This window comes from Sarcophilus harrisii, chromosome 1 (genome assembly GCF_902635505.1).
Source record: "Sarcophilus harrisii chromosome 1, mSarHar1.11, whole genome shotgun sequence".
NCBI classification, from domain to species: domain Eukaryota; kingdom Metazoa; phylum Chordata; class Mammalia; order Dasyuromorphia; family Dasyuridae; genus Sarcophilus; species Sarcophilus harrisii.
In genome coordinates, this window is record NC_045426.1 from 328,407,170 (window position 1) to 328,425,564 (window position 18,395).

At 33.3% G+C, this 18,395-nt stretch overlaps 1 protein-coding gene across 3 annotated transcripts in view; it reads left to right on the plus strand.

The window, feature by feature from the left end:
* COL15A1 (collagen type XV alpha 1 chain) overlaps positions 1 to 18,395 on the plus strand; it is a 195,569-nt gene that overhangs the window by 104,003 nt on the left and 73,171 nt on the right. For all 3 annotated transcript variants that reach the window (XM_031945530.1, XM_031945528.1, XM_031945529.1), the window contains exons 13-18: positions 3,151 to 3,213; positions 4,910 to 4,945; positions 5,423 to 5,554; positions 11,302 to 11,370; positions 15,553 to 15,588; positions 15,708 to 15,800. In XM_031945530.1, the coding sequence (XP_031801390.1) occupies positions 3,151 to 3,213; positions 4,910 to 4,945; positions 5,423 to 5,554; positions 11,302 to 11,370; positions 15,553 to 15,588; positions 15,708 to 15,800 (429 nt within the window). The remainder of the gene's footprint in view (positions 1 to 3,150; positions 3,214 to 4,909; positions 4,946 to 5,422; positions 5,555 to 11,301; positions 11,371 to 15,552; positions 15,589 to 15,707; positions 15,801 to 18,395) is intronic.

The following is an 18,395-nucleotide window of genomic DNA, read 5'->3' on the forward strand; positions in this document are numbered from 1 at the left end:
ACTTAGAAAAAATATGTTATATATAATAGAGATCCACATTACATATAATCCTCTTCTTCTATTCTTTGTGTACAAAAATCATATTTCTTGGCTTTTATCAAACACAGTATGTAATGAAAAAATACACAAATAAAATTCAAGTAAATTGTGATTATAGCATACTCTAGATATGCTGGTTTACTATTAGCAAAAGAAATATGGTTAATTCGCTGTGACTTTTCTTGATAAATCTATGATGGTCTTTATCATTGCTTCCTTTTCTAAATGTTGCCTAACCTTTAATATTGTAGTTTAGAATTTTTCCAGGAATGAATTCACTGGCTTATAGTTTTCAGACTTAATTCCCTTCCATTTAAAAAAAATGGGACAGTTATTTCCATTTTTGTAATTCCTCTGCTGTTCTTCATGCTTTTCTAAGATGTCACTAATATTGGCCTATCAATTATATTCACTGATTTTTTTCTGTGCTTTTGGTTATAGTTTATCACAATGAACAAAGGTAACTAGTTGCTCTCTTGCTTGTTTTCTACTTATCTATTTTACTTTGTTATTCAAATTTAATAGAGTGTTTAAAATTTGTTGAAGAGCTCTCTTGGCCATATGGTGTGATTGGGAAAGAAACTGAGACCAGTGATTCTAGTTCTGTCACTGATTGGCCTTAATGTAATTGTCCAAATAACTTCTTTTATTGACTTCATTATCTTTGGGTTCAATCAATTGATTTCCAAGGCTCCTTCTAGCTCTAATATTCTAGGATTCCATATACATCAAATTAATTCTCTTAATACATACCCACAGTTTTGCCCCTTAGTTCATTCTTATTACCTTTCGTTCATTTTATTATATTTACCATGTTAAAAAAATCTTCAGACCTTTAGCCTACCCGGAATGCTTTTCTCTCTAAGCATCCAACTTCCAGACTCCATTTTTCAGATTGATCTATCCTAAGAACACAAGGGTGAACATTCTCACAGATAATATTTGCAATCTTAAAGAGGTGAGCATTTTCCTCTTTTTTAATACTCTAAGTATTGCTAATTGATCTACTAATTTGATTTGTTTCTTCACAACTATGTATACCACCTACAATAAGTAGAAATAACTGATTAAAAAGGATAATGTATTGTCAACTGTGATTAAACTAAAATTTCTTTTTAAAAATTTATAATTTATTGATTTTTGACATTTTTAAAGAATTGAGTTCAAAATTTCCTGCTTCTAGTCCCTCCCCTATCATTGAAAAATCATGTAACAAATTTCCATATTAGCGATGTTGCAAAAAGAAAAGCAAGAAAAATAAAGGAAATTTTAAAATTATGCTTCAATTTGCACTCAGAGATTCATAAGTTCTTTCTCTGGAAGTAAATCATATTTTTCATTATGAATCCAAAATTGTCTTGGATCATTGTTTTGATCACCATGGCCAAGTCTTTCACTGTTGATCATCATAATTTTGCTTTTACTGTGTGCAATGTTCTCCTGGTTCTCCTCACTTCACTTTGTAATACTCCATATAAGCTTTTGCAGGTTTTTCTGAAACCATCCTTCTCTTCGTGTATTTCATCACAATCATATATTACAACTTTAAACTCCAATTTCTAAAATTTGTATTGCTATGTATTTCCTTGGACCTCTCTTTGGCTTTGGTGTTATCATTCCCAACTTATTCTGAGTTTTCAAAGAGGTAATCCTAGAGAAAACAATCATTAATATTTCCTTTCTAATTGCATGGTAAAACACTGTTTAAGCAAGATCACTAAAGTTTATACATATTTTGGAGCAGCCAAGTTCTATACAACTTTCAGCTCTTTTTAATATTTCAAAACAATCTCTTCCCTTTGACCCTTTTTGAATCAGAGCTTATGATCCATTTTTTATAACAATAACACATACTTGTAGTGTCTTTTCTCTGGTTGATCTTAATTAATTAACTCTGAGTAAACTAATATTACATGATATTAGTGTTTTAATGAAGACACATGACCCAGTTTTTTACAACTGGATTTTTTTTTAATGAATCAAGGTATTTTGCAACACAACCAAAAAAAGCAGAAATGAGCTGAAAAGCAGTAAGAAATTACTTCATTTACAGATGGGGTAAGAGCTGACAGGAAAGGAAAGAAATGGGGGGAGCATGTGATGTGTGTGTGTGTGTGTGTGTGTGTGTGTGTATGTGTGTGTATGTGTGTTATTGACACTGCATATCCAAGATTTACTTTCACTTCTTTTTAAAATTAAAGCCAAAGACTAAGTTGCCTTAAGACAACTGAACTCTATTGACTTTAATTTCCCATCTAGGAACCCCTCCTGAGTTTGAGTTTTAATCAGAATTGATAGAAAGATGTAGAAGATACCAAAGAGACAACTATTTTTACAGGGAATTTGTGATTTTCTTAAAAACAAGTTAAGGAGGACAGCTAGGTGGTACAGTGGATAGAGCACCGGCCCTGAAGTCAGGAGGACCTGAGTTCAAATATGAGTTCAGACACTTAACACATTTTAGCTGTATAATCCTGGGTAAATCACTTAACCCCAATTGCCTCAGGATTAAAAAAAAAAAAGTTAAGGTTTAATTTCAAGGTTTTTCTCTTGAGATTCTACTTTTTTGCTCAGGATCCAAAGATCATTTGGATCTTTTATTTTCAGGCTTAAGAACTGCCCATCTCATAAACTATACATATGCCACCAAATAATTTTTTTCTGCTTCTGTATAGTCACCAAAAACAATATTTTTACTTAAACCCTTTTAGCCAGTGGCTCCACCTTTTGTAGATGTGGCCAATGCCTCTGTGGAAATAAAAATGAAGTACAAAAGCAATGTAGTATAATAGAAAGAGAACTAGATTTGTAATTTAAAATTCTAGATTTTGAACTTCAACCTATCTGCTTCTTATCTTGAATGAACTTGAATGAATTTATTAATCTCTGGGTTTCTGTTTCTTCATCTATTGATCTATATAATTGTTAATATCTTTTTAATGATTCTGGATATAAGCCCTCTAACAGGTAAAATATTAGAATGCAGCATTGAAGACAGCACACACCTTGAAAAGCTAATTGATCTCAGAAACTTGGTTTAGGTCTGCTCATAATGATTCATTTATTTTATGTGGGATAACTTGGTCTCATAAATTTTTTTGATTTCAATAGGGTCCTGATGGTCATCCAGGATTTAATGGAGCTGCTGGCCTTCCAGGAATGAAAGGAGAAAAGGTAAGATCGAGATCAAAAAGTGGATACTAATAAAACAAAAAATAAAGAAAGTTTCCAAATCTTGAACTTTTGGAAATAAAGGCTATTGTCTATTACCTATAGTTTTCTTGCATGTAATAACAAATATAGTAATTCATATGAGTCATATTTCTACAAACTTTAAAATTTACAAATGCCTTCCTTTTAGCAACTGTGAGAGGTGTAGGCAATACAAATCAAAAGAACACCATATAAAATCAGAGCAGATGGAGATTACTTGTGAGAGGTACTATCAGTTCTATTCCATGCTTCCTATATATGGAAGCTCTGAATATGGTGAGGTTTTTTTAAGTTAAATCAACTCTATTTTCATGAAAATTAAAGTTTTTAGGAGAAAAAAAAGTTGTCTGATTTTGTAGAATTGACTTCATAGTGATCATATTTTTCCTTGCAAAAGAAATATTATTTATATGAGCTTTAATGCTGCCTTACCACTCCAAAATGAAAACATTGTTTCCTCTTTTTCATTTGTTCATTCATTCATTCATTCCTCCCTCTTTCTCCCCTTCTTCCTAGCTTTTACTGTTTCTGTTTCTCTCTCATCTCTGTCTCTGTCTCTCTGTTTCTGTATCTCTCTGTCTCTCTCTGTGTCTGTCTCTCTCTCTTCCCTTAGATGACCACTAAGTTCCCTTTCATCATTAAATATCTTGTCCTATCTGTGTCCTTGTGTCTAGATGTTTAAAAGATAGCCTTAAGCGGTTCTGAAGAGACTTTTTATACAAGCAAATACAAAAGCATGTCAATTTAAAGAATCTGCAGATTCTACTCTCTAACAATGTGATCTTGAGCAAGACTTTTTATCTGCATAAGTTCCTGTTTTCTCATCTCTACAACTGGGAAAATAGTCCTTGACTGCTTCACAGGGTTATTCTGAGGAAAACATTACATAAACTAAAAGGTGCTAAATAAATCTGACTTGCTATTGCATTCAGTGATTCTGCAATAGGAAACTTGAATAATATTATCTGACATGTCTACATCATTTTAAGATTGGAAGGAAATCTTTTTACAAACATGACTTCCCTAGCACCCCATAATAACCCTGTGAAATATATGCTAAGGAATATTCCCTATTTTCCAGATGAAGAAACTGAAACATTAAGAAACTTAAGTGACTTGGCTATGATTACAGATTAGCAAGCAGAGTCAGGATTTGAATCCAAATCTTCCTATTAGCAGGACCAGTACTTTAGATTACAGACCAATGTTTCAAACCAATGTTCTTTTCACTGTACTCTACCATAGCTAAGTGGATTACTTTGAATTTCCCAGTGTTTTCTTGATGATGAAAGGTGGCTTCAAATATGCATTAGCTGAATGACCGTGGTCAAGTCATAACATCTGTCTGCCTCAGTTTCTTCAACTGTAAAATGGAAGTAATTATAGTACCTATTTCACAGAATTGTTGTACAGATCAGATGAGATAAAATGTGTAAAGTGCATAACATAGTACCTAGCATATAGAAGGTGCTTAATAAATGATAGTTTCTTTCCCCTCTCCCCATTATTGAATCTGAAATTAGAGGAAACTTTTTCATGGATATTGTAAAGGTGGATGGTCCTCATTGATTGCAACTTAGTAATAAATCCTCAGAGATTCATAGGAACTGATTATTTTATTAATATTGACTTAATTGGAATTCGTTTTATTTTTCAGGGTGAAAAAGGTCCTAATGGCTCCACCGGGGAAAAGGTAAAAGAGGAAGATGTTTATATTCTAATTCTGATATTTTTATGAAATGTTCAAGATATAATTGCATATGTGTCATGAGCATGAATGTCAAAAGGCAGTATGCTCAACTGTTCAAATGAATCTGTGATCTCATCGATTCAGGGTTCCTACAACTATGCAAAATTGCAACTCACCCATGTAGAGTAGCATAACTGAAAAAAAGATCATGGGAAGACAGTATACATGGAAGACTTATCAGAAATATTTCTTCAATTCCTTGCCATCTCTTCCACAAATGTATTCAAGTTAGTTTTAAAATTTATCTATCAGTGAACAGAGGAAAAACAATTCAAGATATTCTATAATATTAGGAAACAACCATCATAGAATTTATCAATTTAATTAAATTAAGGAATGATTTTTCAAGCCAGGCAAATATTATATCATTTCAGCAACTGATTTAAGCTCTTCTCAATGTAATCAATCTTTGCCTTCCAGGGTGACTCTGGAAAAAGAGGATTACCAGGTCCCCCAGGGAAAGATGGGGTTGTTGGGAAGCCTGGCCCTCCTGGGCTCCCTGGTCCTCCTGGGCCTCCTGGTGAGAGCTGTGCAATGGGACTTGGATTTGAGGTAATCTTTCTTTTTATAATTATATATACATGAAAGAATGATGAAATTTAATAAACAAGACTGATTTCATGCACTCTCTTTTCTCACTTCTGGTGTACTAATACTGACTCAAATAGGATTTCATTTTCTTTAGGTTTTGCTCCCAGTATAGGTGCCTCCTGCATAGCAAAACTACTTAGTGATTTTGGGATAATCTTAAAACCTTATCAGCTAATTCAACAAGTATTGATTGAGCACATACTGTATACAAGATTCTATAATGTCCCCAAATCCCAATAACAGCATTAGGCCAATTGCCTGAAGCCAACCACAAATTAGTTCCAGACATCCCACACCTAACCCCTATTCTGCTCCATAAATTATGACATGATTTGACTGTAGAAAGGGTCTGCCTCTGCTCCACTGATCTTAGTTTACACAGGACAAAATGTCCCCAGTAGCATTGCTTTCTGTGTAACTAATTGCATGCATTTTGCTTTTCAGATTCTGTTAGGTTTTCTTAATTTACAAATTAAAAATCTGCCCGTCAGCTATTTGTGCCACCAATTAGCAACTGTTATGTATAGAAAAAGTAATCTTTGGGAACACAATATTTATGGATTTTATCACTGCAGCCTTCCCTGAAACTAGCCAAATGGAAGTTGACATAGGATAACAATAAAAAAAACAACAAAATGCTTTCTAAATTCTTTGTATCTTTTGAGTTAGTCAGCTTATTTGAAATATGAAAAAACTATTTTAAAAGGAGTAACTCTTCATTCACCTTATAAGAATAATTATCTTGTACTATTAAGTAGCTTGAGGTAACTAAGTAGCCACAACCTTTGTTTTATCTGTAAAATAGGACTAATAGTAGCATCTACTTTCCAGAGTTGTTCTGGAGATCAAATAAAATGTAAAGAACTTTGCAAGCCATAAAATATTTAGATAAATCCTAGCTATTATCATAATTTTTATTATTGTGGTGGGTCCTTAATTAAATTATGTACTATGTAATCAGATATGTAATATGTAATACATAATCAGATAATCAATCTTCTTCTAATGGATCATTGTGGCATTAAGATAAACTGTGGTTTCTCCAAAACTACAATTTGAATATGCACCAAAGTAGAAGAATGTCTTTTTGTTTTACTGCTGACAGATTACATGTCTCTCATCTGAGGAATAGCTTGGTGAAGTTTGGGGAGATTTGTCAGCATGTTATTTACCAGATCGTGAAGTGTTTGGTTTTTGGGGCAAAGTAACTTATGAAACTGTCTACTAATTCAGAGAGTTAGATGCTTCATTCTGCATCAAGGGATAGAAGATGCAGATGAACAAAATCGTGACTCTTTGAAGCATCAATAAATCCAAGCAATTCCCTTTTGACTCTCCTGCAAAAGATAATGCAGAATTGAGAATAATTTCCTTTCTTTTCCTCTACTTCTTCCTTGGCATCCATCTGTTAGCCTGCTATTAAATGATGATTAGACTTAAGAATAGAATAATATCCTCATGAGATTTCTATAACCCCTGTCAATAGTATTGTGGACAAAAGTTTTTATGCTACTGTCCTCCAGGTTTGATTAAAAATGAGACTAAGCGATGTTCTTACTCCACTTTAGTCTGAAAGAATAATACAAGGAATGCATGAGTAGAAAAGTTAGGTGGAGACAGAGCCATGAAGGGACTGTCCAGCACACCTTTTTCTGAAAAATAATAGAATAAAAAAATCTGGGTTCAAGCCTACCTCTGAAACTTATTATATTTGATCTTTGACAATCATTTAACATCTCTGAACCTGTTAAATCATTTAAAAAAGGGAGACAATAGTATTTGCAGTACTATCCTTACAGTTATTATTTTAAGAAAAATAATTTCAAAGTAGAAGTAAATATTGGTGGTATTTTGTTTCTGTCTTTGTACCCCCAAGTCTTGTATAGTGCTTCTCATGTAACAGATGCTTAATAAATGCATATTAAGTTGAATAAAATTGCTAACTGTTTTCATTATTGTTGTTATTATGTTGCATAAATCACTTAGTCAAAAAAGGAAAAGTTGCCATATCCACATACTTCTACTTATTCAATATTTAAACAAAGGACTATTTGCTTAATTGTTTTTATTAATAATATTATCACTTAGCATGTTACATAGCTCTTTAAGGTTTGGGAAGGGCTTTGTACATATTTTTCATTTGATTCTCATAACAATCCTATAAAGCAAGTACTATTATTATCCCCAACTTACAAGATAAAGAAACTGAGGCTAAGAGAATTTAAAGACTTGTCTAGGATTATGTTACTAAGAATCTGAAGGAGAATTTCAATTCAAATCTTCATGATTTTAAGTCTAATACTCTTATCTGTTTTGTTTTCTAGCTAAGAACGAATCAAATGAAGGCCTATGATTCTTCTCATTGGTACAGTGGTTTCTTTAGAATGAAAAATGCCATTCTAATCCCTCACCCCGAGCATTCAGTAGACCTACTCCTACTTTACAATTCTGTCCAGTCCCTATGTTTAGAGTTATGTTGATACCTTTACCTTTTAGACATCCTAAAGACAACCTCAGTACATGACAGACTGGGATGTCATCAATATGAGAACTTCCTCTTCTGATGGATATTATAACCCATCCATGCCTACTGATTCTGAGTGACTCTCCCATTTCCCCCATAGATCTTCCATAGAAGAAAACTTATAAGAACTTTCTTCTAATTCTCTTGACATAATATCAGAGATAACAAGCATCACACATACATACACATACACACTTCAAAACCATTAGAAAGCAACTCAGTGGTTCATAGTCAGACTAGTGAACTTGGAGTCATGAAGAATTAAATTCAAATCCTACTTAAAGCCATTTATACTCTCTCTGTCTCAGTTTCCTCATTTGAAAAATAGAAATAACCTACCACTCAGGGTTATTCTGAGAATAAAATGAGCACTTCACAAATATTAAAGAATGCTATAAATCCTAGCTATTATTATTGTTAATATTATTATTATTAATTATAATATTGCCAAGGATATCTGACATTCAGGCTTAAAATTATAAATTTAAGTTATTATCATTTCAACTACTAGTCCTATGCAAATGACTTCTAAGTGTACATATCTGATCTCATATCTTATTTGAGCTTTAGTTTCATGTTTTTAGCTATTTATTGGCTATTTTCAACCAGGTATCCATCCCACAGGCTTTTCTAGCTTAAAATGATCAATTGAAACCTCAAAAGTCACAGACTTGCTTGTGCTATCAGCTGATCTCCACTCACAAGGAAGGTCCTAGACATATCCATAGTACACTCATGAGAAGATTCATAGTACACAGTATGAGAAGAAAGGGAAATGGACATACCCACAGCATCCCTGATACCTTTCCACAGAGCAGCATCTTGAGAAATTCACAGAAAGTCATCCCTACATTTGAGGAGTCTCCTGGGAACATAAAATATTGTGCAATGGACTTATCTGGATCTAACTCTTTTTTTTCCAAACCATCAAATCTCCACAATCACAGGATCATAGATTTAATGCTAAAAGGAACTTCAGAAGCCAAGTCCAATCCACTTCATTTTACAAGTGAAACTGAAGATGAGAGGAGAGAATTTACTTGCCTAGAGTGGGATGAACTAGTGAGGGTCTGCAGGAGAATTCCAAGTCAGGTTTTCTTCAAGATTGGTGCTTTATTCACTCTGACACCAAGCAGCCAATTTCATTGACTACTGACAGCAAGAGCTTTTCTCTTTTCACAAATATTCCTGATAGGCTGATTTCTGAAAAGCCTGGAAAAACTTACATGAACTGATGCTGAGTGAAGTGAACAGAATCAAGAGAACATTGTTCACAATAACACCCAAATTATATGATGATCAACTGTGATAGATTTGGCCCTTCTCAGCAATGTAATGATTCAAGATAATCCCAGTAGATTGGGAATGGAAAATGCTATCCACATCCAGAGAGACAACTATGGCGACTGAATGTGGATGGAAGCATAGTATTTTTTTTACCTTTTTTGTCAGTTTGTTTGTATGCTTTTTTTCTCATGGTTTTCCCTTTTGTCTGATTTTTCTTGTACAACATGAGAAATATGGAAATGTGTTTAAAAGGACTGAACATGTTTAACTTATATCGGATTGTTTGCTATCTTAGGGAAGTAGAATGTAAAGGAGAGAGGGAGACAAACTTGAAACACAAAATCTTGCAAAAGTGAATATTGGAAACTATCTTTAGTGCATTTGGGAAAAGAAAATATTATTGAGGAAAAAATATTCCTGGTATAAATTCCCCTTGTGTACCAATAATGGTAGAATGGAACAAATCTATGATGGTGAGTGAAATGATTCCTGGCTCTCGTGTTGATAAGGCTCTTACTCTTAACTGTTTATAAGTGTTTCCCTTTAGTCTCTTTCCCCTCTCCAATCATTTTTCATGACAAAGACCTAGTCATCTTTAGTTGAATGAGTTTTATTGCTGCTTCCTATTTTTATATTACTAATATTTCTGGACATTGTATGGACATGTATGTGCCCATACATACATGCACAAACATAGATAGATAGATAGATAGATATAGATATAGATATATACATATACACAAATACTCCTCCCAGGCACCATGGGGCTCCCCTTCTCATTTGTTTGATCTAAAACTTTCAGGGTCTCACCTGTATCTTTCAAATAAATAACTTCTTTTTAATTTAACATTCAAAGTTCTCCACAATCCATCTTTCTGTCTTTTCTTTGACTAACATCCCAGTTTTTACTTTTAAGTAAATGATTCAACTAAGTGATAAAAGGATACATACAGGCATTAGAATTTGATTTTATTGGTATAAGGAACAAACTCCTTCTGCCAATTCATGGCCCCATCTTCATAGTTTAGAGTATCACCTAAAGCATTGAAAGGCTAAATAACTTATCCATGTATAATCCCTGTGTTGGAGAACTAAAATGTGGCTCTAAGATCTGCTTTCTATCTATGATGTTATGTACCCTCCATATTCCTGGGCTGGTCCTGTCCCAGTTTAACTGTCCCAGGTAAAACATTTTTTTTAATTAATAGTATTTTATTTTTCCAAATACATATAAAGAGAGTTTTCAACATTCCTTTGCCAAACCTTGTATTCTAAATTTTTCTCACTCCCTTTCTCACTTCCCTCACCTCAAGACAGCAAGCAATCAGATATAGGTTAAACATGTGCATTTTTTCTAAATATATTTCCATATTCACCATTCTGCACAAGAAAAATCAGATCAAAGGGGAAAAAACACAAGAAAGAAAAAAAAAACAAGCAAACAAACAACAACAACATCAACAAAAAGGTGAAAATACTATGCTTTGATCCACATTCTATCTCCATAGTTCTCTCACTGGATATAGATGCACTTTCCATCACATCTATTAGAATTGTCTTGAATTCCCTTATTGTTGAAAAGAGCCAAATTCATCACAGTTGATCATCACATAATCTTGTTGTTACTGTATATAATGTTTTCTTGCTTCTGCTCACTTCACTAAGTGGAGTTCATGTAAGTCTTTCCAGGCTTTTCTGAAATCAACCTGCTCATCATTTCTTATAGAACAATAATATTTCATTGCCTTCACATACCATAACTTATTAAGCCATTCCCCAACTGATGAACATCCATTCAATTTCCAGTTCCTATGCAAGAAAATCTTGGAAAAATTGTGGGTAAAATCAATAACTAGTTTTGATTATTTGATCTATATATATTTTTCTTTTTTTCTAGGATATAGAAGGCTCTGGAAGCATTAGACTGTTGAGTGAACACAAACCTGCAGGACCAACAGAGCCAAGTGTAAGTTTATTTTTAAAATCAGAATTTTAAGTGACTTGATCTCTTCAGAAATAGAATCTCTGTGGATATTACTTGAGAGTTGGAAACTGGAAGTGGGAAAGAGGAGGGAAAATAGACATAAAGGAGAAGCCTTGACTTTATCCATAATTCACTGGTTATTGTAAATAGTTTGCCTACTTTATGCCTCTACTTTCCCATCTGTATAATTTCCATAATGCCTACTACTATCTTATAAAGACATTATTATTATTTATGAGATAAGAATCTATGGAATTTTGAAGTTCTAAATGAAAGATCAATCCAATTTACGATGGATAGATTGTCCAAAATGTACTAAAGCCCCTCATTAGACACAGCTTTGTCTATAGGAATTATATGAAGTGCTTTTCAAGGTGAAAACCCTACTCAGTGAACTAAGGTGCTTTTTTTTTAGTTTCTATTTTCCCAGAGTTTACTCATATTTAATATACTTTGTCCTTTATTGAGGTTATTAAATATTATTGAAGGAATAATGATAGTGCAGAATATAAGAATATAGGCACTGTTAACTGCCAGGAGGGATTTATAACCTCCATAAAGCAGAGAAGACAAATTTTCATGATAAACCACAAAGCAGAGTTTATTGGTCACTGTCATCCCTTTTTTCCCCCAGGGGAATACGATGTAAACATTACATAAGGCCTGTGGACCATCAAGAAACTCACATCCATACATATACACAACAACCCTGGTCAACTGCTTTCCTGATAACTCTGTCATCTCCACACTGTTTTCTACTTAGGCGGAAAACTACCAGGAATTGTTTATAAACATCCCCGGCTCATAAATGTTAATTAAACAATCCTGTCATTTGATATGACCCTTTAGTTCCACAAATGACTCCCAAGCTCATAGTCTTGGCTGCTTAAGAAAGTATCTATGAGGTATCTGTCTCATGAAAAGCAGACATGAGCTAGTAAAATTTAAGTGCTTATTTTAAGAGCCCCTGGAAAGCTGATATGAACTGATTCCCTTCAGATCAGACACTCATAAATCAGATGTAATGATTTTTCCTAAGTCCTGAAACAGACAAGTCTCTCTCTTTTTTAATTTTCACTTTCTAATCTGGAATTTCTCATTAGTAGCCATACCCAAAAAATGATCTAAGAAGGGACCCCATAATCATGTAAGGGCTCCTAAGCTAAGAAGCTAATCTTGAGTTGTCTCTAGTTTGATTCAGTTGAGATAATAAAAATGCTGTCAAGTGGCTAAGAATTTTTTTTTACATCTGGAAGAGCTTATAAACAGTTAATCACCCCAGTATAAACATCCGAAGCAATTCACTGAATTTGAAGCCATTTCATCCAAAGAGTAAGGGCCCTATAATTGCTTTGATTTTAAAATCCCAGCAAAAAGTTAAAGGCCCTTTGTTGGTCATTTTGACTAACTGCTCCTTATCATAGGGAAATTCCCTTCAGAGTAATCATTTTAGGCATCTGTAGGATATGAACATTCTTCACAGAGGAACCATACCCTGACATTATCTACGAATTGGTCCTTGCTCGTCTCAGTGTGGGAATTATATGTATCTCATTTCTGGCTAGGTCCTGAGTTCCAAAGATCGAGATACAATTTAGCCTGAAAAAGAAAAGAATTTAGAAGAACATGTTCCTAGCTTTCAAATATTTAAAGAGCTATCATGTGGAAGGGAAATAAGATGTCCCATCTGTAGTTTCAAACAGTCAAACCAGAACCATAGGATGGAAGTTACAGGTTTCATTCTAATAAAAGAAAAAGGGGGGAGGGAAATTTACATGATAACTTTATCATATATTTAAAAAGAATAGCAAGTTGTTCATAATAGATTCACAGTTTCATATTATGGAAATGCTTTTTTTATTCCATAAATTAAAAATAGAATGAAGATTTTTTTAAAAGAAAGAAAAAGGAGAAAGGCAGCATAGTATAGTTGGAAAGAAACTGGCTTTTGGGTCGCAAGTGATTTTAACTTCCACCTCTGACATATACTGGCTGTGTGACCCTAGAGCAAATTCACTTTACCCCTCAATGTCTCAGAATAAAGAGTGATGAGTTGAAGAGACTGTAATCTCCATTGGAAGGGGAAATCTCTAAATATACTGATGAAAGCACAGCAATATAGAAGATACTTGTGATAATTACAGCTGTCCAACAAATACAGTGACTTGTGAATTAGTGGAATCCTGTCTAATGTTCTGACAGAAAGCTATCAACTGAGGTTGGAGAGATTAAGAGGTCTTGAAATGGTCCAGTCACTGGAGGTTAAAGATTAGGCTAGTCCTATGCACAATTCTTAGATATAGGATAAATCTAAAACCAGAAGATCCACTCTAGGAGAAAAGCAGAAATTTGTCACATCCCTAAAGTTCCACCACCACACACACAAAAAAATCGCTGTTAAATCAGCAACTAACAACTTACAACTGATTATTTGAACCACAATATATGATTTTTCATTTTAACCCTTATTATATTTTTATCATTGTCAGTCATTTCCCAGTGCTTTGTAAATATTAAGACACTACAAAATTGATTCACTACGATTTCTACTAGTATAAATCATGTCATCAAACATATCAGCTATTCTCATCTTTGAATAATCTGTAAAATGATTCATAGAAATTTTGTTGTTCAGGTTCACAAATCATCATGGGGTAGAATGGTCAGAGAAAACTTCATCAAACAAACTAGAATTGGAGATTCGAGTTGGAAGATGGGGGACAGGCTAAGATAGAGGCTGATAATAAAGGAATATAGAAAGAGAATACTGTGAACAAAGGGGTAGAGACAAGAATAGATATTGGTCTGAAAGTAAGTAAGCAAAATTAGCTGGAAGTGAGTGCTTATATTGGGAACTATTAATGATAGAGAAAGTGATACTATACTATTGGATATATAATTTCTAAAAAACGTTTATAGGACAACAAAGAAACAAAACTACAAGATGGAAACATCATGGCTTTAAATACAAAATCTCAGTATAGAAATAGAAAGGTATTAGACTTTTTTAACTAATAAAAAGAAAAAAATTATTGATGAAATTATTGCTAAGGAAAATTTATCTAATTTATCTATGGATTAAAGAAAAAAGATATTGAGAAGGGTGATTGGTTTGAAAAATATTGTAATAATTTTGGCATAAGACTATGAAGACATGCTGGGGTAATAACTAGAATTGGAAAGGAAGAGAAATCAGAGACAACACAAATCAATAAAGTCAGTAAGCATTTATTAAGTATCTACTATGTGAAAGACACACTGAATTCTGATATGAAGAAAAGCAAAAACTCACAAAGGTAAAAAAAAAATCAACAAGATAAGCAAGAATTAAAGATAATTCTAGAGTTTGGGTGTGAAGAATTTGTTATTGTTTTTGTCATCATTTATGAAAATAGGAAAGATGAGGGGAAAGATGTGGCTTGATGATATTTAACAACCAGCTCACTTGGTTCACCTTTGAGTGGAAAGGGTCTAGTTTGGGAGAAAAGATAATAGGTTTATTTATGGACATGAAACCATAGAAATGGAATCATAACATCTTAGAGCTATAATATCTAATATGTTGTTATATGTTTTATATAAATATTTGTATGATAAATAAAATAAATATGTATAAATAATATATCATTAGATATCTAATATAATATTTAATATCAATCTAACTTCCCACTCAAAGTAGAAGCCAAAATCTAGGGGAAATGGTCAGCATGGTTTGTTTGATTACTTCTAGTGTGAGTGAGGTCACACAAATTGTCTTGTGAAAGAACAAGACAAAATAAGCAAACAATTAGTTTGGCTGGAATATAGATTGCATGAAGGACAGAAAGATGAAATATACCTGTGAAAGAACACCACAGATAGTTCGATGAAGTCTTAAATATCAAGCGTAAATTGTTTATATTTGTCCTACGGGCAATGGGGAATCATTGAAGGTTTTTGAGTAGGGGAAGAAACTAATCAGACATATGAATTAGGAAGATTATTTTGGCAGGTGTGGCTAGGATGGATTGTAAAGAGATCTCATGTTAAATGTTTGATTGATATTCCAGTACTCTAGAAGAAAGGTAATGAAGTCCTGGAATAGATGAGTAGAAGAAGAAAGAATAAGAAGTCTCAAAGAATTTTTCAGTAAATTTAGTGGGCTTTTCCCTTCATTTTCTACAGGGTCCAAAAGGAGAAAAAGGGGACCAAGGGCTTAAGGTAAGTTCACAGATCCCAAAGTGATTGTTAGGTTTAATTCTGGCTCTCATTTCTATTTACATTATGCAAATGTGAATTTGATGACTATTTTCTTTGACATCTTTTCTTTCCTGAACCAGGGTGAAAAGGGGCGTAATGGAGATAGTTTAATAGGGCCACCAGGGCCACCTGGGCCACCAGGACCACCAGGAAGGACTGTTGCTGTGTCCGCAGTGAGTATCTCAGACTCTTCACAAGTGTTTTCCTTCATTTAATACACACAAAAGTAAGCAAATGTTAGAAAAAGAATTTTTGATTCATTCATTGATTAAGTATTCATTGAACATGGGCTTTCTACCTTTGGCAAGAAGACATTCTGAAGCCATCTGTTTATTCAGTGTCTTTTTGCCTATACTTTAAAATTATTTTTTAAAACATTAACATGAATCTATTTTTTCTTCCTCCCACTTCCCTTCACTCTTTCTGTGGTGTCAGGGTGAGGGAAAGAAGAAAAACAAACCCACATCCAGGCCAACTATTTCCATCCTTGAGCTTTTGATCTTTTGGCTAGTTGGATTCTATGACAGGCTTGAAAAACACTTGAGAGAAGAGAAAAGATAAGCTAAAGGAGAATAATGTAGAGCATGTGATAGGTTGGGTGAGAAGGAACATAAAGTGAGAAATAAAGGAACAGGAAAGAAAAGGAGCTGAAGAAAATTATATCAATTACCCTGTAAGCTGTCCTTCACTGAACCTTAATGCTTTCATCTCATCTTTAATAAAATTTAATACTCCCTAATTAGCAATCACATCAGTCAGACTTACCAGAAAAAGAATAAGATACATATAATAAAAGACTTCTGCTTTCCCTCCATTCCCTCTTTTTTAAGAACTTAGGAGTTTTTCATCTGGAGACCCCAGATGTTTGGATAGATTTTGGGGAAAGCAGAAGAAGGGTCCAATAACTTAAATGAGAAAAATGATATCTTTATTTTCACTAATGCTTGTTTTCCTTGGTAATACTATGCATTATATTTTATTCACTTAAAGACATGGTTCTGAGAAGGAATCCATTGACTTCCCCAGACTGTTAACGAGATCCATGACACAAAAATGACTGACAATTCATTTGACTAGGTATTCCTCCTCCCAATGTGGCAAAAAGAAAAGAAAAGAATCTTTTTTATCATCTTAGGCATGCCTTATGAGAAGTTTGTCATATTGTAACATAATCATAATTTTCAGTTTAATTTTTATTTGAATCAAAAGCTGGGCTTCAGTGCTAGCTATCCTTATATTATCAGATTAAGGAAAATCAAAGTTGTCACTTAAGAAGCTATGAATTCTAGAATCATATTGGGGAGAGATGGGATCTAGGAAATCAAAAGTTCATTTCCATCCAGGTAAAATGAAATTAAGATGAACATTCCAGAAAGGCAGCCTTAGAAAGTAAATAAAGGGTAGAACAAGTAAAAATAAAGGAATAATGTTTATAGTGGGGCTACTAAATGACTATTAAGGAAGCAGGTAAGGGAAGCCCTATTTGTTTTTTTTTTTTTTAACTGTAGGTAGAAATGGGAATTATGGAAAACATGAATATAACTCTATGGTTTGTTGAAGTGACAACAAATGAGCCACCTCCTCTTCCAACAACTACCTCTTAGTGTCATTCTTAACTACCAGGTACAAAGGCTCATAAAATAGAAGTCCTAGGGTAATCTCTTTGATTCACCATAACCTAAGGGACATTTCTGGTGAGAACAGTTCTTGTAGAGGTGAATGCATGAATACCCAGATCTCTAAGATAGAATAGAGAAATATGACAAAGAGATCTATGCTCATCACAGTGACTTGCACATAATACATACTTAATAAATGTATTTTTAATAAAGGAATGAGTGGATGTTTGGTAGAGAATTGAGCATGACATGTAAGAATCAATTTTAAATCATTCACAGAACACCTCTAAGATATTATTTGGATCAGAACTATAATGTTACTGGTTTGGGGAACTCCTAGTGATGAAGTTTCTCCTACCAATATGTAGAAACAGTCCCATACATAGCCAATATATGTTAAAGCAGAATTTTAACCTAAATCTTCCTGACGCTGAGTCTGGCTCTCTGTTATCTAGTAGTTTACGCAATGATTTCAGAGGACCAAATGCTATTCCAAGAAATAGGTAAAGCAAGAGGAAAAGAATAAATAATTCCATGTGTATCCATATCTATATGTTTTGCTTTCTATTTTACAAAGTGTTTTATACCCTATGATATTAAGATAAATAAAATTTCGGAGGTAAAAATGAATATTAAAGGAATAACAGTAGAGTGACTATGAAAGAAAAACAATCTACAGCTAAGTTGAGATTTTTAATGCAATTTTTAATAATGCAAAATTTGATTTAGTGTGAATTATAAAATGATGCCAGGTCACATTTAATCAAGCCAAAATTTGGTTAATGTGCCATGAGTTAGTTGGCACATATTTGAGTTAGTTGAGAGGTTTAACATGCTTACTAACAACAATCTGTACTTATCTAACATTTTCTGTGAATGGGATGTGCTGCTGTATATCATATTGCCAACAATCATGTTAATTTTAGAACCTTTAACAAAATGGACAAAGATGAAAATATTTCGGATAGATACATTGCAAATATACAGAAAAGAAGTGGCTTTCTCTTACATAAAAATAAAAAATGTATTGTAATTGAATAGCATAAAGCCATATCATAACTATTCTAAATACAACAATATGGCCAAATGCCTAAATCTATGATACAGAATAATATACAACATGCAGGTGAAGCAAAAGAAAAAGACAAC